Genomic DNA, 24,972 nt, shown 5'->3' with positions numbered 1-24,972 from the left:
TCAGTCTCCCTTGGTCAAGCCTTAAATATCTGGACATACAAACATGCTGTACGTTGAGTGTTAACATAGCCCTGGAGTGTAACACATGACCTGCTGTTTGACACAGAATGGGATATGTCTTCGAGGGGTGTGAAGGTTTGTAGGATCTGCGTTTGTTAGCCTGTGTTGCTATTTCTGGTTGCAACAGAGCCAAGTGGCTGCGGCCAACACTCTTCAGCCAGCTGCAGGGGTGAGACGACCGGGTGTCAGGTTGAAGGCTGAGATAGGCCGCGTGCAGAAATGGAAAGGGCTCAGTATTTAAAGCCTGGGCCTGGATAGTGCCCTCAGCTTTTCCATTGTCCCATTGTGTGAACGGAGCTCTTGCTGCAGGAGCTTTTCAGGCTTAAAGAGTGAGTTAACCTGCTTACACTTGAGGCCCAGACCCAATGTTTGCTTTAACCTCACAGTCTCCTTTCATGTCTCAGGAAGAGAAGAGCCCTTTAACAAGCTCAACATGTGTAGGTAACAGTTGCTTTACCTTTAGGAGAATCATTTGTTATAAAAGCAGGCCCTGGATGGCAGTCTGAATATCACCTTCAGATATTACTTGTGCTTTTTGTTCATTGAAATAGACAAGGAGCTTTCATGCTCTCTGAAATATGGAACAAAACATGCATCTCAAAGGTTTTAGCTAGTCCTTTTATTGAGTGTAAGCATTTAACATTTCACAAAGTAGCTAGCAGCAGAGCCACACTGACAAGAACAAGCTCCCTCCATCCATCAAAATCTGTATGCATTGCGATGAGTGGAAACATTTGCTTACAATCCCTCCTTCTCTCGTCTTTGAACCTTGTATGTCCTGAGTCCTGGTGCAGCGTCACGCCTATGACACGGTTAAATATTCAAGCAGCAAGACATGATAAGGGCCATGCAGGTAGAAGAACCCACGGAAGTATTACACTCGCAGAGAAACCAAAGGTGAAACTAATCCTGCTAAAGAGCGCCTACTTTCTTCTCTTTGGATTTACTCTCTTTGTTTGATCTCAAAGCGCAGACATTGTGGTTCTACTGGCTGATTTATTTCCATCTTATCTGATTGGCCTTTCATGGATTTCCTTGCATTGTTGTGCAGTAAAATAGGCCCGTTTGGGTGTCCTCATGCTGTCCTTAAGCCACGCTGGGCAGTCAGCTACAGTTCAAACAAGTTTTGCAAGGCAGTGAGCTAAAGAAGAGAACTTCTTCCCCCCTCCCCTTTACAATTCTTCCACTTCCAGGAGTTGTGACCTCCATTTTACCTATGAGTCATCAAGGAGTCTCTGCACCAGGATATGCTCAAACTATAGTTTCCTCTGAAGTGAGCACCTATAGAGAAGAGAGGGAGGTTTCGAGAGGGCTGGGTGAGGTTATGACTGAGCACACAGAAACCCCTTAACTTACCCAACGTGATGTATTTTTCCAACATAAATCTATCTGCCCGAAGCAGAGGAGATGATTTCAGATTTTCCTCCAGGTAGCTATTAAGCTGAGACACCCAGATAGTAAAGCAGCTTGTCTCCTGATCAGTTCAGTTAGTGGATGACAGCCCGTATAATCGCCCCGGCGTGTGATAGCTACTGCTGAGTGAATAATGGTCTCTGCACTTGGAGAAAGGCAGACGTGGGTTTCTTTGAGGCAAGGATGCCAACTACTGCCAGGAAGTATGGCTAAATTTATGTTCCCTGTATTTTTTCCTTATTGATCAAAATTGATGTTTAGCATGATTTATAATTTCATTATGCTCTCAGTTTAAGAAGAGCCTAAAAACTGAAGGAGGCTTGTTTATTCCTTTAACTTAAACATACAGTTTGTAAGGGTGTTAAAGTTGTTCTGAGGCTGTGATACTTTTTAAGTAAGGATCATTGAAACCATAGACTGTATAAAATATGGAGGTAGTATCCGTGACGTCACCCATCTGTTTCTGAGGCGCTGTTTTGAGGCCAATCGTCTGCGGCAGCCATATTGCTGCTGTCAAGCGATTGTGACGCAAAGAGACGGGCTGTGAGCCTCCTAGCCAACAGCTACAGTGTTCCCGCCTGTCAATCAAGTCAGCTGTGCCTCTCAATGGAAGACTCGTAATCTCAATATCTTCCAAATTGCAGCGTTAGAAAAAAATTCGCCCCCCTACAGTGTGTGCCGATCGAGAAATGAGCTATCCAGACTACACTCGTCTTTCGTACCAGGCTGTAAACATGTTTATTTCTGCTGTAAACTTACATATCATCTTTTTTGAATTGGTGTGTATGTGGTTTCCGGTACTTCCGGAGCCAGCCTCAAGCGGATCCTCGAAGAACTGCAGTTTTTTGCACTTCTGCATTGGACTCATGTTTTTAGACCGGAGTTTGCCGCTTGTTCGAAACGAGCCAACAAAATCTCAAACTTCTGCAGCCTGTTGCACCAGCTGTGCGTAAGTTCAGACGTAGTCTAGTTTGAACATCAATTCTCATTTAGGACGGAGTTTACACTCTGCTAATGTTTTGGGCGTTGCACCAGCTGACATGGTTCCAACTAGGGATGTTCACAATTAATCGACTATCGATTAATTGATTGTTAAGAACTTACTCGAAAACATTTTTTAGTTTCGGTTTTATATCACCTGGAACAAACACCATGTGGCCTGATATCTGGTTCAGCTATCAGGGAGGTGTTTTTTAAATTTTTTTAAAACACTTTATTTTCATTTTTTTGTTATATAACAAGACAAGAAAACAGACAGACAAACCATAATAGAAAGGAAGGAAAGTAATAGGCACGCACGGGAGGTTTTTTAAGTTTAAAGCATGTTTCGATGTGAATCAGCTGACTAAAGGTGTTGTGCACAGCAGAGACGCTCAGCTGGGGGCTCAGCTGAGTGACAGGTCTCCACAAGCGCTTTTTTTCTCCGCCACCGGACTGATTAAGACCCGGTTGCGCTCCCAGCTGACACCTGACAGCCTTCACATGCTTATTTTTCTCACTAAGAACGAGTAGGCAGAAGACTGTGAGTCTAAAATATGATTCTGTTAAGTTCTCCTTGCTGCAGTAAATCCACATGTTAAAGTCCGAGCCTTCACTTTAATGACTGTTTGTCCGCAGAGATTATGAGCCTGCTCTATAGGTTGATATTCAGTGTATTTAACATTTTGAACACCTCAATGCAATCCGTAGCTATCCAATACCGTCAGTTAGTGAATGTTGGGTGAGGGGGCTGCTAGCCAAGTTGTCATCTGCGTCATGACATTACTACTTTTTGTTAACAGTTTCTGATCTTTGGAGGATAAGGGGAGTTCACTTACAGCATCACTATAGTGCCTCTGTTTCCATCCTGTCTTTTTATTTCATTATTTTGTTTGTTTGTTTGTTTGTTTGTTTGTTTTCAGGAACAAATCTAATTCCTCCAGCAGTGAGAAATGGGCATGTACTCTGGCATGTGCCACCATTCTGCTGTGTGATAGGCTAATTTGATCAGTCCAGAGTCAATCATTGTTTAGGTGTTTGATTCTGACCCCCCCCCTGCCTAGACAGTTTCACTGGCCAGCCTCAGGGATAACTACCAGCATGGATGATAACACCACAGTCTGTATGGAGCTCTACTGCTTTGTGTCCCAGAGTGCAAACTTTGAAGGGTCAGTAACTGATCTGCTCATGTGCCCAATTGTGTATCAAACACACCCTCAAACTTCATTGTCATCTTCACTCAGACTTAAATGGACATGGGGGCACAATGGACAGCCAGTGTTTTGTTTTTAACTCGGGTTAATTTTAGACGCAGTCCTCTCCCTTGAGAAAAGATTAGGTCCCATTCTGGGCCGCTCTGACCTCACAGCGTTAAAGCTAAGAGGGATTTGGCTGTCGCTGCTCGGACAGTTTATCCTCTCTGTTGATGTCAATGGTCTGTGTTAGCAAGATGAGAGAAAACTAGGGGAGTGAACGAGCGTGGCTTTGGACGGAGCCTCGGCCAGCTGTGGTGTTGACGAACCTTTGTGGATATCGTTGCTTTTACTCGACAGCAGAACTTCAGTGGAGTTCATGTGATGATAGTTGAGCTGGGCAACAGAACATGCGTGTATTGGTTTGTTCAACTGATCTAGTGATGGAGCTGGATGGAAGCGATGAAGTGACGGTAAGGCAGAAAGACTCTAGATTAAACCTGAAGATTGTTGTGATCTTTTTTTACACCGTCATCTCCACCTGCAGTTCTTATTTTGATCAGTTCAATAATTAAAACCCATGAATTGAATCCAGCCTCACTGTTACTGAATGTTTGGTGTAACTGCTTTCTTTTACAGTAAAGTAAATGATGGCGTGAACGCAACATGATGCAGATCTCGTGGTAGTCGCAGAGATGTGATGGGCTGTTTTTTCACACCTCATTATGCCTTCCTGTTATTAATGGAATAAGCTAATTCCCTCATACTAAACTCTGGCACTGTTTCAAAGGACGGTCAATACTGCGTCAGCTCTTTCATTTCACTCACTTTGTTACTTCTGTTATCTGAAGTTGTGTACAGAGTTTGGTTTGCACTTTGCACTGATGTCTGAGGTCTCAGATCTTCAATATCCACCATGCATGCATGACAAACCAGCCAATTTGAAGCCTGTTTCAACTGTGATTACTCATAGGTTCAAGTTGTATGATGTGGTGTATTCCTTATAACCGTGTAATACATTTAAAAGGTCATGCTTTCCGTCTTCTAATGTAAAATCAGATGTTTTCAGAGCAAAGACCTTGAAAGCAGTAAACAGATTATTCACAGTCATGCTCGGAGAATCAAAGATGTTTTCTTTGATCAACAAGTGTCACCAACACACCATTGAATTCATGCTCAACTTTAAAGCTGAGGCCATTCAGGAAGTCTCCTCTAATCCCTCTTTAGTAACGGTGACGGCTTTGCGGATGCAGGTAAACGTTGAGTGACAGCAGCAGTTAAACACCACGCACATAGGCTGGCACAAGTTCAAAACACTCCACAACACTGGCTTGACCCCTGCGACAGTCGGGGCGCGCTGCAGGAGCCTCTGATCTCTGAATGTTGAGATATTTTGAGTGCGTTTAAGTCAGTTTGAATTTAGGATGCAATGCAAAGTACTTTTTCATTACAGCAGAACAACAAGGAGAGAAGTAGCTCGTCATTTATCCTGACAAATGAACATTACACAGGCGGTCGTCTGTTCTGTTTTGTTTTTCCACAAGTAATGAACTCAAATCCTGGCACACTGTCAACAAGAAAGTTAATGATGCAAACGAACAACCAAAATGTGACTAATTCTCCATCATAGACTTTGACCTGATGATAATTCCTGAGCAAATGCTGCTCATTTGTACAGGACGGGCAAGGCAAGTTTATTTATAAAGCACCATTCATACAAAGAGCAATTCAAAGTGCTTTACAGAGTTAAAAGCAAAAACCAGAACAGTAACAATCAACAAAAACACACAGCTAACACTTCAAACATTTACAATTTATATGTGGTCCATTATGTATGATCTACTCTCTCTCTCTCTGTGCACTTATAGCAATAGCAGCTTTATTTATAAAGCACATTTCATTACACGTAAGTTCAATGTACTTTACATGGAGAATTAAAAAAAACAACAAAAAAACATTTTTTCAAATAGAATAAATAAAACAGATAAACAATAGATATGCCCAACATACATCAGACACAGCAATCAAACAAACAGCAATTGTTGCTGCACGTGTATCCAGTCACAACAGTCATTATATCAGTCATACACTTCAGAAAATAAATATGTTTTCATTTTTTTTAAAAAGTGGAGACAGTTGTTTTGGACCTGAGGTCGGCAGGCAGTTTGTTCCTAAAAGATGTACCACAGTAGTGGTCCGTTAAGTGCAACTTAACGTACATAGTAAATAGTGTTGGGTCTTGTTATTTATTTAAATTAGGAGGGATTATTATAAATAATCAGCCCCCCTTCACTGCTCTGGAGTCCATAACTTGCAGAGTCTTACTGTCCCGCCAGACACAGAATCACAACTGATCTTGTCTTAACCGAAATGAACCCTTTAATCACTCGATTCATCTCAGAACTTCTTCCCAAGGATTAAGACTCACACATTGAGTCTTTTCTGTGTCGAGTCGCAGCCTGAAGCTGGCTCAGACCTCTTGACACCCACGCAAAGTGCCCGTAAATGCAAGGAGTTTGTCCAAGCTCAAATATGATACAGTTTAATCCTGTGTGCTCTTTAACGTGGTGAAAGTATGGTTGCATATTCACGGAGCACACCCTGCAGCATTAGTTCATTCTTCTGCCGTAACAGGAGAAGTGAGGAGGAGAACTCATTTTCTCGTTCTGCTAATCGACACATTCTGGTGATGCTGTCGTAAATGACATGTTTGAAATGTTTGCAGACATACTAGACTCTAGTTGGACATTGTTGACGTGCAGTTTTGAGAAAGCTGTGTTTGAAAGCAGCAGTATCAATGATTAGGTCTGTCACTTGGTTTCCTGGGTCACAGTTTGGTGTGTTTTTGGTAAAGCAGAACATATTTGTAAACACTTTTTTCGTAATTTTTGTAAGAATACACCTTTCCAAACATGTGCATCTGTTGTTTCCACTAACATCTTCCGTTGAACAGCAAACACTTTGACACTAATCTCTATCCATTGAGCTCGACTAACCCCTCTAAGCTAACCGGCAGGTTACAGCACAGCATAGATAAACAACTTGTGGACTGCCAAAGTTCCAGGATGTACTCGCTCCAGACTGTCTTGTCGAAGCTCACAGTATGTCAAAAGTCACAGACGTGAATTGGGTCACACAGTTTGTATCATACAAAGCAGTCGCACACAGAGCTGCACGTTGCATAGCAAGAGTTGGGACAACACAAGTAACGTAGCACCCTCAGTAAACACAGGTGCATCTCGAAGATCTCAACTTTTGTATGTTGTCATAATCATGACGTAAAATATCTCAATGCTCTTTTTGTAATTTGGATTTTGTTGGCTTGTAGCTCAGAAAATTAGAAATCCAGTATCTCAAACTGTTCGAATGTTTTTCCAAGATCAATCAAACAAAGGATTTAAAGTAAAGCAATGTCTTGCTTCTGAAAAGTATGCTCATTTACACACTCAGTACTTGGTTGGGACACCTTTACCATGAATTACTGCATTAATGTGATGTGGCGTGGAGACGATCAGCCTGTGGCACTGCTGAGGTGATACTGACATCTTTGATTGGTTGCTTTTTTTAGTGGCCTTCAGCTCATGTGTTTTTTGGTTTGATGTATCTCATCTTCCTCTTGACAATGATTCTCTAAGGGGTTCAATCAATCTTGTCCAGACCATACTCTATGTTATATTATTAACAAAGACCCAACATCAAGACAGGGTAAGACTCAGTCTGATCTCATCTTAGTCCACCATGAGCAGAGCACCTCGCAGTATTTAGCTAGTTACAGCGGCAAAGATAAACTTCCTTTTAACAGGCAGAAACCTCAACCAGTACCAGACTCATGTTAGACAGCCATCATGCCTCGACTGAGTTTGAGTTGGAAAGAGGGATAGAGGAGAATAAGGGAGAGAGGTTCTGTTCAATTGAGCCAATCAAGCACAGCAAAACCATTAGTTCGTACAATCCCTTAAGAGATGTGACGCTGCATGAAAAAATGATAAGACTGATGGTTTACAAATCTTTGAAAGCCTATAATTAATTGAAAAGACAACAATGCTGCAGCTCCACTCTTCCTACAAACTCAAGAAGCTTGATGTCCAAATACAATGTAAAATGTATTTGCATCTGAAAAAGGACTTTGGACCACTGAGCGACAGTCAGCTCTTTTTCTCCTTAGCTCAGATAAGTCGTCTCTGACACTGCCTCTACTTCAGACGTGTCGTAGTATTAATAATACGACAATTGTAGTCCCTTTTCTGGAGACGCCTGTGTGTTGTGGCTCCTGATGCACCAGCCTCAGGCCACTCAGTCATCCCTGTTGCTTGTGCATCTTTTCCTTACCACACTTTCCCCATCCAGTCAACTTTTCATTACTACTATAATTCAATACAGCCCTCTGTAACCAGCCAGTCTTTTGAGCAATAACCTTCTGGGGCTTACCCTCCTTGTTGAGGGTGTCTGACTGTTTTATGGACAATTATCTCGTTGTTTGTTAAAGGCTCCTCTAAAAACGTCAGATTGTCGACTGAATTGCTGACCTCCATGTGTTCTCCTCCTCCTCCCTTGCTGACTTCCTCTAAATGACATTCTGTCTCTCATCTTCATCCTTGTCTGCTGTCTCCCTCCAGGGGGATAACAGGGGCCAGATGGTGGCGGAGCGACTGGGTCTGGGACACAACCTGGACCTGTCTGACACCATGGTCCAACAGAAGCTGGACGAGATCAAGGAGCAGATCCGTCGGGAGATCCGCAAGGAGCTGAAGATCAAAGAAGGAGCTGAGAACCTACGAAAGGTTGAACAAATTAATTTGCTCTTTTTTTGCCATTCTTGGTTAGCATTTCTTTTCCATCAAGTTCGGTCACGACAAGAGAGAAGAAGTCAAAATGAAAGAGGCTGATATTGTAAATTCGAAATCTGTAGTGCGGGCCAGTCCTATGTTCCTCATCATTCAATCAATGTAATTTATTTTAATTAGCAGTACTCCTTATGACTGCTTTACCAGCACTCAGATCAAAGTGATAGTGTGTTGTTTCCCCTTTTGAATCATCACATCAGTGTTCAAGTTTTCTTAACTCTCATCCTTTCTCCTCTCAGGTCACCACAGACAAGAAGAGCCTGGCGTATGTCGACAACATGCTGAAAAAGTCAAACAAGAAGGTTGAGGAGCTTCACCAGGAGCTGCAAGAGCTCAACGCCCACATCGTGGTCAAAGACCCCGAAGAACTGCTAGGTAACAGACACAACACCACGAAGCAGACGCAGTCAAGTTACATGTTCTTAATTCATCACTCAACTGCGCCTGAAACAGCTGGGCTGGGGTCATCATGTTTTTGTGTTGCCCATCAGTTTGTTACTTCATTTTGTTGTTTATAAACAGAGAGCTTATGCAGGCTGGGACATTACAGTATGAAATAAAAGTAAACTGATAAATAAAACACAGTGTACAAAATGCTCACAGAGGCACTCAGACAAACAAAGATGGGTAGTTACGAGTCTTTACAACTGCAGCACTCCCACATTTCCCAGAATTCCTCACCATTCCCCTTTTGAAGCCGTGGATTAAAGGTCATTTTCTTCATACTGGGAGTAGAGTTCATATTCTTTGGAAGGAGTTTAACGGTGGGAGGTCGGGTTACTCTGAAGCCAGCGTGTCTGTCGCCCATCTGTTCATCCGTCTGTCCACCCTCCACCTTTCCAATTTTTCTGACACGGTCATTTAATTTCCTCTAATTTGGCACAAAGGTCAAATTAGAGCTCAGATTGGGCTGAGAAAATTCTATGTCAACGATCCAACTCACTGTGGCATCAGACTTGTGCTATTCCTGTGTGTTCAATATCTCAGAGACACCAGAAGATTGCTTTTAATCGTCTGATTTATTGATCTCTTGTTATACGACCAGAAGAAAAACATTGGCGTTCATTAGTGGACAGTTTGCTTCTCTTTATAGGGTCCTCTGACAATCACATGATTATGTCTGATGTTTCCTGGTCTTGTATCCCTCACATAATTGTCTGAGGTGTGACCTCTACTGTTTACATTTAGTTACATTCTGACCACGTAGTGAAAACAATGAAAAGTTCACTCTTAGAGTCTGTCAGCACACGTTTCACTGAGATCTCTTCGGATCCTCTGCACTTTATCGCGACTGTACTTGCTGCGTTATAAAGATAATTTCTTTGATGTTTGAATAAACATTGCATAAACAGCGCGCGCAAGAAATGATCCAGGCCGCAATGGATGCGGAGAACCCGCTTGGAGACGGAGAACAGAGCGCAGAAAAAAGGACTTGTCTCTCTGAACCAGATGAGGGGCATGCACCCTCGTTGTCTGATGTGTTCAATGAGATCCTTGAATTTAGTGAGGTTAGTACACAGTCATAGCCATAGATGCAATGGTAGGGGAGACCGGGGACAGTTGTAACATTTTTGACATTATAACTTTGAGCTCTTCTAACCCAGTGTGTTCAAACTGCTACACAAACTAGCTTCAAGTGTCTGCTAATAAATAGCCTAGAAAATTCCTTTGCAACAAAACAGAAAATGTATGGCTTAATCTAAATTCCAAGGAGTGAAATGTTACAACTGTTGCCGGTTTTCCTACTAATAATTGGGATAATAATTTATTTCAGTTTTTCAGTTTTCGGCCTTGGTGTCCTCATTTTCGGGTTTCGGTTTCGGCCAAGAATTTTCATTTCGGTGCATCCCTAGTTTTAATATTTTCAACACTCAAACATATTAACCCCCTGTCCAAATCCATGCTGTAGGAAATGCATGGATAAATGTGAACTGCAAGGATACGAATGTGAGGAGGTAATTCTAGCTTTAATTTGCATATTTTTTTAATTGATAATTTGTGGCAGGAAACATTGTTTGTACAGAAACAGGGTTGTATGTTTATAAAAAGTGTGCAAATATAGATGTAGTTGTAGATCTTAATAAATGTTTGGATTGATAAATGAAGATATATCTCTAAACCTTTTTTCTGTTGCCTCACAGGTTGATCATTGTGTGTAATCAGGTGTCCTCTTGCTCTTTATTTATCCTGCAGTTGTCCTTGGTTAGATTGTTTTTTTCTGCAGCCATTTCCGTGTGAAGGCTTTCTTGCCCGCTCCCAAAAGGTTTTAAGAGATTTTCCATCAGAGCTGCGAGCTCAACTCTGATTCTGGAACAACCTTTTCCTAACTTCCATCTCCATCATCGTTTTATTGCTCACTCCAACAAACGTACTGCTTGGTAAATACTTTCGGCGACATTGTGTCACAGCAGCAGCAGCACCTATGAGCACACCAACACACTGCGCTCATTGAGTGTTGGAGGTGACTCACCCTCCAGAGGCTGACATTGTTGCATTCCACATTCCACCGACGGCTACAATGAGCTGTCGATTGTTCCCCTCCGAGGCTGTTGAAAGCCTGCTCCTGTGCGTTTGTCTGCAACAATAGAACTCAGAGAGAGTTAACCACAACAGCAGCGTGCGTTCAGCTTTTGTTACTGTATTTGTCTCATAAACATGGTATTTGGTGGTGGCCAGGAAGAGAAGGAATGGCATTTGTCTGTGTTAGCATCACACCCCCCCCCCCCCCCCCCCCCTCAGTTGGGTTGACATTAGGAAGTAAGGGAGGATGGATATGTATGTGTGTCTGCTAGAGAAGGAAAGGGAGGCTGTCTTCGTAAATGCTTATCCTAAGTGGGAACAAATTTAGCCTGACTCTGACTCTTTATCTGATGAACGACGGCTTTCTTTTTTAAGTGATGCGACGCCAGTGGAATGTCGCTGCCTATCACAAAACGATGGCAGGGGGAGTGCAGGTCAGCCTTACGGTCATGAGACACACACTTGTAAATATACAGGAGACAACAACTGACTCCTGAATTTGTAAGAGAGAGATGCCCTAGCCCAGGGGTTCCCAAACTTTTCAGCCCGCGACCCCAAAATACAAGTGCCAATGACTTGTGACCCCTACTGCCCCTTGAAGTGGTTGAATGTTGCCTCATATTTAATTTACTTCAACTTCAAAATTAGTTTACCTACATAATTAACTGTAAGCTAACTCTAACCCTTACTTAAGGAGTCATCTGGCAACAAAGAAAGGCAGGAAATTAATGAAATAAGATAACATACTCCTTTATTCGTCTCACAATGGGGAAATTCATGGAGTTACAGCAGCAAACAAAAAGGTGTACAATACAAGAATTTCAACAAGAATATAAATATGTATAGGAAAAAAATGTCCATCAGAGACTACAGCTTGGCCATAATTCTCCTGTCAGCCACCACCTCCACAGGGTCCAGGACTGAGCTGGCCTTCTTCCCCAGTTAGTTCAGTCCTGCTCTCCTGTATCCAGTCCGCCCACAGCAGGTGAAATCCTTCCAATGTGGCATTCGTGACCCGTGTTAGCTCTGTTAGCATGATGCTACTCTGGTGCTGGGTTAGCTAGTCCACCTTATCGTAGAAAGATCTTACATTCCCCATAACGGTGGGTGGAAGGACAGGTTGATGTCGTCTTTTTTAGCTTGCACCTCAGTACCAGCACGTCATCCTTGCCTCCTTCTCTTCAGCTCACAGGGAACATCGGGCCTAGCATCATTTAGCATCAACATGCTATGGGCTGCTAACAGCTGATCTCGTTTGTAAACAATGTTACCATGGATACACGCAGGATCTCCGGACACAGACAGGAACAATAATAGCAAAAAACACCACTGCAAACGTAGCCAGTTTGGTGTCCGTGGCCAATAAATGAGTCATTAAAAGTCATGACAGGCTCCAAATACAAAGATAACTAAACAGATATGAAAAAAAGTCGAAAAAAGAACAACAAAGAGAGAGCTGCTGCAACAAGGGATGGGTTCGATTACTCGAGTACTCGCTGTTCACCCCATTATTCGAATAGCATTTTGTTACTCGCGCACCTGGCAAGATAGCGTGAAATCATACAGTGTGTGACCATATGCTTTTTGTTTTCGCCTAACTGAATATACTTGGTAGGAAAATAATTAATGGGATATAAACGTCTGATTTATCCGGCCATGGTTTCAGTTTTAGAACACATCGAGCCAGATTTCAGCAAAAACAACTGTTTTACGGCAGCTACGGCAACTCTCTAGGGACACGTCTTTCAACCGAAAGCGAAAGCACAACAAACACAGAACCGTCTGCGACACCTGCGGCATGTCAGTTAAAAAAAAGTGATGTCTGGAAGTACTTCGAAAAAACGATGAAGTTAATGTGCAGTGTAAGATATGTGGTGTTAAGCTTACATAGCATAGAAATACTAGTTTGATGCTTAACCACATGAGCTTAAAGCACAAGGAGAAAACAGCGGAGACGGATAACAGGCAATCTCGCATCAAGTCTTTTGCTCGCCCTGTTAGCACACGTCGTTGTGATGAAACCAGAGCGGAGAAGATTAGCCCGATAATAACTAAAATGGTAACTGGAGATATGCTCCCGTTAAGTTTTGTGGAAGGAGAAGGCTTCAAAGAGCTGATTGCGTTAGTCGAGTCGGAGTACAAGCTGCCATCACAGAGAACAACAACTACGAGAGAGGAAAAGATGTCTGAAGAAAAGGCAGCAGAACTTACTACAATTGTGGTCTGGTAGGTCCGTGTCCGACGGACTTTTATTTATTTACTTTTGTTTATGGTTAAAAAATAATAATAATTGCGAGTACTCGAGTAATCGTTCATTAGGAAATTCGAGTAATCGATTACAAGGATTACGGTAAATCCCCATCCCTAGCTGTAACAAGCACTCACTCGAGCGGCGCTAAGCAACGGAAAGGAAATGTACTTATTTGCAGGGTTTTATTTAAAAAGTAACTACATTATTATTATTTTTTTTTACAATAATGGGTAAAATAAGCAAATTTAGATTACTTGAAAAAATTTTAAAAATCTGGAAGACATCTCGTGACCCTCCATTAGTATCTTGCGACCCTTCAGGGGGTCCCGACCCACACTTAGGGAACCCCTGCTGTAGCCTGTGTTATGTGTTTCTTTTCCAGGGGACAGTGGAGTGGTGGTCTGTGTTTTCTGTACCACTCAGCTGAGGCCAGAAATGGACAGAGTCTCTCTAAGGCAGCATCTGGGAGCCTGAGCTCTTATGCTAGGTCAGCAGTCAGGTCCCTTGGTCACATATGATCTCATTAACACAAAAACTTTCCCCAAGACTACAAGTCTAGTGTGTTGTCTTGCCAGCAGCCATCATATCATATCCGAACCCTCCTCGCCTCTCTTGGGTCCAGCTCTCCTAGTCATGATGTCAGTATTTGGAGAGGATTGTTAGCACATTCCTTTTTTGACTTCTCATCAGATAAACACACAGGGTTAATCTGAGGGAGGGTTCCCCTTGTCGACCGTCCAGCTGTGACATCAGCCCTGCAGCTATTCAGTAGCTCTGTATCTGGTCCTCTGGCCGAGTGTGGGCTGAACCACGTTGAGAAAGGGAGGGGCCGGGTGCTTGGGTGCTTGGATTCTTGGCTCGATGCAACCTTGACCAAATATACCCCTCCTACTCCGAGAGGAAACCCAGCGTGGACTGGATGACATAAGCAGCAGTTTTTGCATGTGTGTGTCTTTCTCATGGCGCTGACCTACAGTGATCTTTGTGTAACCGCTGTGACGAAACAAACTCGTATTACGCAATACGGGTGCTGGAGTCAGTTTTGCCCCAAGCTCATTAAATTCACACCTTGTTCCACCGCTAAACAGGCCCACTCTGATTTTTAGTGAAGCTCTGCTTTTTTCATGTGTGTGCATATAACAAGGGTTGCTCTACAGGAAAGTGAACATCCTCCCCTCCTCATCAGGAAACCTCAGCAGTGATGTTTCAGCTTATTAAGGGTCATTAAATGAATCATTTTAAGACTTTCAGTTCAAAGTATCACTTGCTTCCTTTTCGCCCAAGTCCCGCAGGTGTTCCAAAGAATCTTCTAGACACTGTTTTGATGAATCACAGATCCGCCTGCTGTTGTGCGTGTTTGGCAGCAGCTTCCAAAATAACTGATTTTCCTCGTCACTGTTATCTTTGCTAATGCCAGTCAGGCCGACTGAGTCAGACTCAACACACCATCAGGGAAGGCTTATTTTAGGAGTCTCTTTCTGTTTAGTTGTTACACCATATGGCTTACTTTGTAATGCTGTGGGAGCTTGAATATTTAAAGAATTGACACAAGCTAAAAAGGCTTTAAGTTATTTACACAGCAGGTTACTTTTTTTTACAGGCTCCCTTTTCTTGTTTTTTGGGTGTGTAACGTCTCTTTATGGGACTTTTCAAGAGGAGTCCCCTTTATGACACACAGAAACTCAACTTGCAAGTCAAGTCAGGAGAAGTTAGGCAGGTTTGTTTGCCCACCGCGTGCGTGCGTGTGCGTGCGCGCGTGTGTGTGTGTGTGTGTGTGTGTGTGTCATGCTCTGCTGCAGTGAGCAGAGTGGGGAGGGGTTTTCTCTTCACCTTTCTTGTCCAGACATGACCAAAATAAGAACACCCGTAGAAGAAAACAATGAGCTCATCGCACAGATTTGTGGTCAGGGGGTAGATGACACATGTTTTCACATTTTGTTTGTGACTGATGTATTAGGAACTAACAATATGCAGAGTGTTGCTATGTTTTCCTATCTGCTGCAAGCACATTTTTAAAGAAACTGGGATAAACGTTGATCTGATTTTATCATTATCTACATTTTTTTACACCAGATCTACAACAGTTATGTCACTGTAGTAGTTGTCTGTAAGTTCACACTTAATTGTTGTTCCTTTGTTTTATTCAGTAGCTGAAAATAGAGATGGCTGCAGGTTTTCCCTCAGCCAGCTTAAAATGTTGAAAAGATTTGAGGAGAGAGTTATCATTATTATTATTATTTAGATTTTTAATTTTATTTTTATTGTCATTTTAATCCTAACTATTTTAATCGTTGCTTTAACATTTATTTATCTTATTTAATTATTTATTTATCTATTTATTTCTTGTATTTATCTGATCTTGTTAGCACGACCTTATTTTTAACTTTTCTTTCCACTATTACTTATTTTATTAATTTTACTGTATTGATTTTATTTTAAGTATTTTATTTATAATCATGCCTTTTATAATTTGACCATTGCTGTTGTTTTATGTCTCTGTTATTCTGTGAAGCACTTTGGGCTGCATGTTTTTATGTATGAAAGGTGCTGTATAAATAAAGTTGAGTTGAATGAAGAGAAACAGAAAATTAATTTGAACCAGCAGTGAAATCAAAGCATTACAGCAAATCTAATCCAAAACATTCAAATGATTTGTGTCCGCTGGTTTCACCTTTGATATTCTATGATCACATGTTGTTATTTTTCTGTGCCTGAAATGATGCGTCCGCTCTGATTAGAAGTCCCACTCTGATGCCGTTTATTGCTCTAAGCCTCTGCCTCCTGAAGATCTGAATGTTGTTGACGGGAAGTCTTGTATTAACAAAACTGAACAGCAGCTCTCTCTGGATTCATTAGGCGACTTCTGAAGCTGCTACCTGACAAGTTGTTGTAAACAGTGATAGGTCATTTCAGAGGGCTGCACGACTGTTTACCTCACTTCAAAATGGCTGGCAGCCAAAAATAGCACTTGCATGCTGAGTGACTGTTTACAGTCGGTGTATATTTGTGACAAACTCTGGTAACACATGCAGACTCATATATCTGTGTCTGCTTCCAAATGGTTTGTAAGAGCAACCCTAAGTTATGTTTCTTCTCTTCTCCCAGATTGCCCTTTGACCCCAGATACCCCCAACAGTGAGACGAGAATGTGCACGAGCAGCAGCCGCCTGGCCGCCCTGAAAAGACAGAACGACATCGAGCTCAAAGTCAAACAGGGAGCAGAGAACATGATTCTGATGTACTCCAATGGACCCTCCAAGGTAGGAGTCGTTGAGGGAGAGAAGAAGGGGAGGGGTCACATGACTTTCAGGTTCACTTGGGTTCATGTTAGACTGTGAGGTGTGCTTAAAGGAGAGTTGTAAGGCAAGAAACAGTAGCAAACCTATACTTTCTGGTAGTGTTGTAGGCGAGACCACATTGAGACCAAGACAAGACCAAGACATTTAGGGATCCAGACCGAGTCAAGAGGGGGCTTCCTCTCTTATCACAGTAAGGACAGGGACACAGAGTGCATCAGTGGTGGTCTCGACCGGTCTTGATATAAAATACGGAGTCCGCCCAGAGACGAGAACGAGACATTAAATAAGCGGTTTCGAGACCAAGACATGTCTCGAGTACTACAACATTAGTTTTTGGGTTTAGAAAACAAAGATTAACAGTAGAATACTGCTGTCATAAAATATTAAATCTGTTAACAAACAGAGATTATGAAATAACTTCCTCGTTCAGCTCTGGATTACTCCTCTTGTACACAAGCATCCTGAGCATGCAGGGAATACTGGCAGCTCTTTTATCATAGATATGTGCTCACTTTCCATTTTATCTCTAACTGAAGTGATGTGGATCAGTTTCCAAACCTTTACGGCTTAGTACAGCTTAAAGGTATCGTATGAAACTTTTCTGTATTGAAGTGTTTAAAGCTGTAGTACGCAGTTGAGCTGTATACTTGCTTTAACCCAGAAGTGTTTTAAAAAAATGTCAAACCTAAAGAAAGATGTCTTCTTATTTAAGGTAATGAAAAATCAGTTGCAAGTCAACGCCAGGTTGTAAATCAAGGAGCTTCAACCAGGGGATACATTCCTTTTTTTTATTTTTTATTTTATGAAACAAAAACCGTAGCAGCAGACAGAACATACAGCGTGTTCCCATGTTGTCTTGTCAAATAACAATTCATGCCCAAGTGGAGCCAGTAAAGTAAGCAGTGTTGTTAACAGGCTGAGTCTCAGGCAGAGTCTTTGCTGAATAGGCATTTAAAATGATTTATGAGGAACTCAAGGCTGATTCACTTTATTTACCGTTGTCAGAGTTTGCATTTTGACTCGGTTTAACTCGACCTAAAGTCAAGTCAAACTTAGGTTCCAAATGTATTAACCAAACTAAAAGGTGACGGCTCTCTTTTCTTTGTAAACATGTTTTATTGATTTACACATTTTACAGGGTATTCACAGAATATACCAAAACATACAGAAAACACATATCCCCCCCCCCCCCCCCCCCCCCAATATTGGTAGAATATTACAATACAAAATATTAAAAATTAAAACAAACAAGGTAAATCTCTTTAAATTAGGGATGTAAACACAGCAGTCCTTGTGTGACATATTTGTGGCATCTTCAACTACTTCATGCCCCAGAAGTCTTGTTGCACATCGATTTTCCCTCTTAAAGTTGAACTTGAAGTGAGAACTTTTCAGGAGGAGCAGGAGAGCACACGTGGATACTTATGATTAGCGCTTATAGAACTTATGCACTGGTCTTTTCTTCCTGTGTAGGATGAAAGTTCGGGTGCACCCCATTCGCCTTATAGGACAGAATGGTCGCACTAGGCAACAGTCAATATCTTATTTTCATGACGGTGTGAAGCCATAATCGTACTTGAAACGGATTAATTACTCCTCTATAACACAGCATAACCTTGTTTTTAAAGGATTGCCAGGCTCATAAATATTTTTGCAAAAGTATTTTTGCAAAAGCTAACTTAGTTTTAATCACATCTGATTTGCAGATAGAAAGCTCATTCCTGGTTTGAAACCAGTTCTCAGTCCTCAGCTGGTGGAGTGATGCATGCTGGGTTTGCTTTTACAGTTTCACCGTAGGGGAGGAGGAAACATGAGAAGGCGCTGACACATACCGTGTGTCATGTGTACTGCTGTTTGTTCACTGAGCTCTGGAGGGCCATGTGGCTCCTCTAATGCTCACAGAGAGAAACACTGTAATTTACTCTGTGTGAGTGTGTGTGTTTGTGTGTGTGTGCTAGTGTGTGTGTGTAAGTCACCAAGACTAATAACAGCTGGAGCACTGAGCTGGTCATGCTCGTCTAGGTGTGTTGTGTCAGTGGTAATTGAAGCCACTATGTAGTAGAAGGTTCAGCGTGGTGTAGGGTTTCAGGCAGTGTCATATCTACTCTGCTGGTAATAAACTTCATCACAGTGTGTCTGTGTGTCTGTGTGTCTGTGTCTGTGTCTGAGTGTGTTCGGTTTGTGCGTGTGTTGGCGGGAATAAGTTGAGCTAGTTGCCTTTAAGAACCTATTAAAGGAAGAGCTTGATGTTATTGGCGATACACTCTTTGCTTTGTATCCAAGGGGTTCTTAACTCTTTCATGTCTGTGTGATAAATGTGAATCCACATCTCACAGCTGGTCAGAGGCTTGTGGCTACAGACAGAAATAAAGACTCTTCATGGCTCTGTGCAAAGGTCGTAAAATCAGTCTTTGATGCTCTCTGATTGATTGACAGATAATTGAGTAAGTAACCAGAAGTAGGAATGCACAATATTATCGGCACATCATTGAATATCGTCCAACATGCCGATATAATTAACCGATAAAATAATTGGCTGCTGCACACATGTTGGGCTCATGTTTGAAGTTAAATTTGAATTTAAGCAGCAGTCTGTAAGGTACATGTAGCTGACTAATTTAGGCACATTTACTGTCAAAGAGTAAACCATTTTATTTAATTTGGGTTTAATTGCTGTACAGTTGCACTTCTCTCATGTTCCCTGTGAACAGAGGTTAGGTTTACTTACTATGTCAAATGTGAAATTGGCCAAATTCTCCCTGGTTGTGGGTTTTGTTATGATTGTCTCAGGGAGAGCATCATCCAAGTTTTAAGTAGGATGTATCTGTTTGTGTGAATTTTGTTTGAAAGCAGTTGTCATAAATAAATATGCAGTTTTAAGTATTAAGTATTTTTCTTATTTTGCACAATAAATTAATATTACATAACAAATGTGATAAGAGTATCACTATTATACTGTACACTAATTCAAATACAGAAGAGAATTGATGATCTCTGCAATTAGGTGTGCGGAAAAATATCTGTATCAGTAATCGGCTGAATGAGTTGTAAAATATTGGCAGATCGGATATCGGCTAAAAATCCAATATCGTGCATCCCTAACCAGAAGTTTATAAACAACAAGGTGTGATCAGCAATTTTTAAAAGCAGGAATTCTCTTGGCTAGGTCCCAGAAATATTCCAGAAAATCTATGCCCCCTGGACTGGAAATCAAGACTCCTTTTGCTATACTCAAATGAAAATAATTTACTTTGAAAGTATAAAAACATTTCCCCCGTATTCCTCTTCTTAAAAATTCTGTTACATCAGGATCAAGGCCACGCATGCTCCTTATAATCCTTTAATGAAAACTATTTCTAAAATATGCCAATGCTTAAAAGTTGTATTTTAATATCTACTGTAATGTTACCTCTGATGTTAAAGTAGATCAAACATCCCCAGTTTATGAAGTACAGTGAATGGACTGACCAGTGGGGGGGGATTGTAAGCGACCTCTGCCTGTCAGACAAACAGACGGACAGACGGACAGACACACAGACACACAGACACACAGACACACAGACACACAGACACAGACACACAGACACACAGACACACAGAGGCACCTTCCAGTTGGAAATAGTCCTGTTCTGATGTCAGAGAGGAAATGCCTGTTGGACAGAGGCCTTTTCCTGAACACTGCTACAACCAGGATTTAAACTTCTGAGGAATTCTGGGTGGAGTTTGCTTACTTCAGTGTGTGTATGACTGCGTGTGTGTGTGTGTGTCTGCGTGTAAGTGTGATAGGGTCAACAATTACAACACAATGAGATTCTATCGGCTTTTTTCATGAATAAGATTTTCCGTGTGGTCTCTCGTACTTCAGCTCCTATTAAGGGCATGAGGCCGCATCCTGGCTGTTTGTGATACGACAACAAAACACAAGAAGTGACAGCGTATGGTGTTCAAGTAGTTTTAACGTCCTGTATGTTTTTTTTTTACTCTGAAGTAACATTATAGTCTTAAATGAAGGTTTTAAAATGTTTAAATTTAATATTTTCCCACTCTGACTGTGATCGTTTGGTTCTGTTTTTGTTCACAGGATCGTAAGTTGTTAGCCACCGCTCAGCAGATGCTCCAGGACAGCAAGACGAAGATCGAGTTCATCAGGATGCAGATCCTGAAGGCCAGCCAGGCCAGTGAGCTGAGCTTTGAGAGCAATGATGTGATGGGTGAGCCTTCCCTTGGATTAAGGATACAATGTACAATAAATCCAGATTACTTTACAGAGAAATGCACACACATTTAAAAAAAGTCTCTAAAGAATCATGATCTCTCTTCACACCCCAGACAAGCCCATTATCAGCCCGCTGGACCTTCGTGTGGAGGAGCTGTGTCACCACGCAAAGATAGAGTCCGCTGTAGCCGAGGGAGCCAAGAACGTCATGAAACTCCTGGGCACGGGCAAAGTCACAGAAAAAAGGGCACATTCAGAGGTAGATGCTTCTGTGCTGTACTAGAGACTTGTTTATGTTCACATAAAACCCCTCTACTCCCCATGAATTTCACATAAAACTGAAGCCTGCACTGCTACTGTGCTCCAGTAACTTGACATGTCTCTCTTCTCAGTCTTCTCCCGTTGTCTCTAATATTTGCTTCACTTCTCTCTCCAGGCACAGGCTCGCTTCAATGAGTCCAGTCAGAAGCTGGACCTCCTGCGATATTCCTTGGAGCAGCGCCTCAACGAGCTGCCGAAAAACCACCCTCGCAGCATCAGCATCATCGAAGAGCTGTCCCTGTTGTCCTCGCCGACTCTAAGTCCCAGATCCAGCATCATCTCCACACAGAACCAGTACAGCACCGTGACCAAACCCGCCGCACTCACAGGTATTCATTTGTGTTTCAATCGATCACTGGAGCTAACTAGGGTCTACATGTCTTACTCTGCTCTCTACATGTCCTTTCCTGTCCCTAGCTCTATACTGAACATGATCACATCCTTGAGATTTCTATGAGGCATTCCATTCTCTATGATTTTGTGGAGAAGGCCTCCCTCTTCTTACCTCTTACTTTAGCATCACATGTGATACCTATATATGATAGAGAGAGTGAAATAGCCCCTGACTCTATGCCCTGTAATGGCTTATGTCTGAGGAAGCTCCTGTTCAAAGTGATTCTCCTGCTATCAAAACTGCATCCTGCTGTTATCATAATCCAAAAGGTCCACAAAAATCCTGCTTTAAATCCACCAAAAATCTGAATGTTTCGACATGACGAGGCCAAATGAGTGAGATCCATGTGATCACAGTTTCTCCAACTCTCCTGTGGAGTATGAAGTTTTTGATTGTTTGCGTGATGGATGAAAAAAACAGAATTCTTCCATTAATTCCCTCCACGTCCTGCATCTTATTTGGTGTTTTGTTATGTGGATGGTGTACTTTGACCTTGAGCAGAATTAAGGTTCTTTGCAATCCAAAACATGAGACTGATCGTGACCCTAGGCAAAAAACTGGTGAGAATAAAACCTAAGTTTGCTTTTAAAAATATTTATGCTCTGTGCAGCCCTCAGATCTTCAGGTAGGGTGTTCCACAGGCATGGGCAGTGATAATAAAAAGCTGCCTCACCTTGGGTCTTAGTTCTTACTTTTGGTACAATTAAAAGTCCACTACCTGAATCCAAGACCTGAGGGCTCTCACTTGCTCATATGATAAAAGCAAATCTGATAAATAAGAAGGGCCAAGACCATTAAGAGATTTAAAAACCAATAAAATAATCTTCAAATCTATTCTAAAAGATACTGGAAGCCAACACAGAGACTTTAAAATTGGTGTGATGTGGGCTCTCTTTCTGGTCTTTGTCAGCATTCTAGCAGCTGAGTTTTGGAGCAGCTGAAGCTGAGACATGTTCTGACTACTCTCAGTAAACAATCTTAATGAACCAGATTGGACAACCTTCACCTGTAAGGTTGTGGAAGTATATAATGTGTAAGATAGGATGCCTGAACTGCTTTGAAAGAGACGCATCATGTGATTAATTGCTTTGTATCACCTCCTCTCTCCTCCAGGCACGTTAGACGTCAGGCTCATGGGCTGTCAGGACCTTCTGGAAAATGTCCCTGGTCGTTCCAAAGCTGCATCAGTCCCACTCCCGGGCTGGAGCCCCAGTGAGACGCGCTCATCCTTCATCAGTCGAGCAAACCGAAACCGCGGCGTGAGTTCACGGAACCTGACGAAGAGCGAAGAGCTTTCCAGTAAGTCCGCCTGACCTTGTATGCTGTCGGGAAATATGTAACTACAACTTCTGTGTTTGGTTAGACTGCACCACAGTTACTTTGTCAGTAAGTCACAATCAGGGCTTTTTTAACTCCTGTGTTTTTTTTCACAGATGAGATCAGCGCCGTGTTGAAGCTTGATAACACAGTAGTAGGACAGACAAGCTGGAAGCCAGTCAGTAACCAGGCCTGGGACCAGAAGTTTACATTGGAGCTTGACCGGGTAACACACACGCACACCTACAGACAAATTTGCCATTGACCTCCATCTCTTTTGTTGACTCAGTGTTGTGTTTAAGCAACACAGTTGATGTGTTTCACGTTTTTTTATTTATCTTATGTGTGTGTGTGTGTGTATTGCTCCCACCTGCAGTCTCGTGAGCTGGAGATCTCGGTGTACTGGCGGGACTGGCGTTCCCTCTGCGCTGTCAAGTTCCTGCGGCTGGAGGACTTCCTGGACAACCAGCGTCATGGGATGTGTCTGTATCTCGAGCCACAGGGGATGCTGTTTGCCGAGGTACACAAACACACAAACACTGGTTTGCATCTAAAATGTAGCGGTGAGACAGTTAGGAATATAGTAATATTCTCTCCTAGTGTTTGAAAAGCTTTTAGAAAACATTCTGCGTGTGTGCAAACTCTGTGATTGTGTCCTTGGTTCTCTAAATGATCTATTTTTCCTGATCAGGTTACATTTTTCAATCCTGTCATCGAGAGACGACCAAAACTGCAAAGACAAAAGAAAATTTTCTCAAAGCAGCAAGGTGATCAGTCGTTTAAAACCATCTCAATCATGTTTCCTAAATGTTGCCTGAACAGCCTCTAAGCAGCTCTTCACGTGTCTTCATTATCAGGGAAAACCTTCCTGCGAGCCCCTCAGATGAACATCAACATCGCCACGTGGGGCCGCCTGGTGAGGAGAGCCATACCGACCGTCAGCACCAACTCGTTCAGCCCACAGGCGGCTGACACAGGGCCTAGCAGCCTTCCTGGTTCGCCCACACCCAGCAGGTACTCATCAACTGACACACACAGGTTCAAGTTATGAAAAAAGGACATGACATCAATAAAACCACTGTGTCCATCTGTCCATGTGTAGTGACCCACTGGTGACCAAGCTGGACTTTGACAAAGAGCCCACTCCAGGACCCAAACACTACCCAGCACCTGACGACATCCGAGAACCTCTAGTGCAGGACAAAATGCCCAACAAAGAGGAGGTGCAGGTACAGTTTTTTATGGGTTTATGCAGTGGTAGTAGTGTTTACATGAAGCTCAGATTGCGGTTACACAAAGTAGCACTGATCATCAACGATTCAGTGATGAAGTCAGGGCAGGTTTAAGGGAAAACAAATCAAAGGTTTCATGAAAACAGTCTTCTAATAGAATTACTCTCAGTTAAACATGTTTCAAAGAGACGACTCCCTCGCTCTTATGAATATTTCTCACTCTTCATGTTGCTGTGCGTCTTTTTTAATTTGATTTCATTAAACACATGAATGAATATGAAACAAATTCCTTGTTTGTATTCTGTCCCAGCAGATCATCAGTCATGTGTGTCATATTTTATAATAATTATCAAAGATTTATTCTAAATTTTATTAAGCCACTCTAATTTTAACTCACTCTGCTCCCCGCTGTGTTTCCTCTCCGCAGGATGCTCTCGCCTCCTTCGACTTTTTAAACAAGAGAAACAGCATAGCAGTGAAGCCCGACCTCGACAGAGTGGCGGAGCACGAAATCCAGCATCCAGACCTGGAGCTCATCGCCTTCCAGAAAGACTCCGAGATAAGGTAGGAGACCCCAAGAGTGTGATCGGGTTGAGTTACCTCAACAGCCTCAACTCAGAACAAATTAAATCAAGAGTTGGATCCATGAAGTGAAAGGCCTTTGCTCCAAGAGAAGAGAATACAATGAATTCTGCTCAGTTTAAAATCTTATCACTGAGAATAATGAAGCTTAGGAATACTAATCCAGCTGAAACACATACCACCACTGTTGTTGTTGTTGTTGTTTTATTACAGCTCTTGATCATTTCAGTTAATGTTTGGACATGGAGGCTCTGTTAGGAGCTGAAATGGTAACACTGCTGTTAACACTGCCCCCTGGCAGTGAGTCATGTTTAAAGGTTACCTGTCAGCTGCTGCTCTACTCTGTGCTAAG

At 42.2% G+C, this 24,972-nt stretch overlaps 1 protein-coding gene across 3 annotated transcripts in view; it reads left to right on the top strand.

Moving 5' to 3' along the window:
- pkn2 (protein kinase N2) overlaps window positions 1-24,972 on the top strand; it is a 34,937-nt gene that overhangs the window by 4,465 nt on the left and 5,500 nt on the right. For 2 of the 3 annotated variants that reach the window (XM_034703362.1, XM_034703364.1), the window contains exons 2-14: window positions 8,261-8,425; window positions 8,728-8,863; window positions 16,365-16,519; window positions 20,640-20,769; window positions 20,888-21,033; window positions 21,211-21,424; window positions 22,603-22,788; window positions 22,923-23,032; window positions 23,183-23,326; window positions 23,498-23,573; window positions 23,664-23,820; window positions 23,909-24,035; window positions 24,466-24,602. In XM_034703362.1, the coding sequence (XP_034559253.1) occupies window positions 8,261-8,425; window positions 8,728-8,863; window positions 16,365-16,519; window positions 20,640-20,769; window positions 20,888-21,033; window positions 21,211-21,424; window positions 22,603-22,788; window positions 22,923-23,032; window positions 23,183-23,326; window positions 23,498-23,573; window positions 23,664-23,820; window positions 23,909-24,035; window positions 24,466-24,602 (1,883 nt within the window). The remainder of the gene's footprint in view (window positions 1-8,260; window positions 8,426-8,727; window positions 8,864-16,364; window positions 16,520-20,639; window positions 20,770-20,887; window positions 21,034-21,210; window positions 21,425-22,602; window positions 22,789-22,922; window positions 23,033-23,182; window positions 23,327-23,497; window positions 23,574-23,663; window positions 23,821-23,908; window positions 24,036-24,465; window positions 24,603-24,972) is intronic. The other variant, XM_034703363.1, reaches the window with a different exon arrangement.

Source organism: Notolabrus celidotus, chromosome 15 (genome assembly GCF_009762535.1).
Source record: "Notolabrus celidotus isolate fNotCel1 chromosome 15, fNotCel1.pri, whole genome shotgun sequence".
Classification (NCBI taxonomy): Eukaryota; Metazoa; Chordata; class Actinopteri; order Labriformes; family Labridae; genus Notolabrus; species Notolabrus celidotus.
The sequence above is the reverse complement of the archived record's forward strand: the minus strand, read 5'-3'. Positions and strand labels throughout refer to the sequence as shown.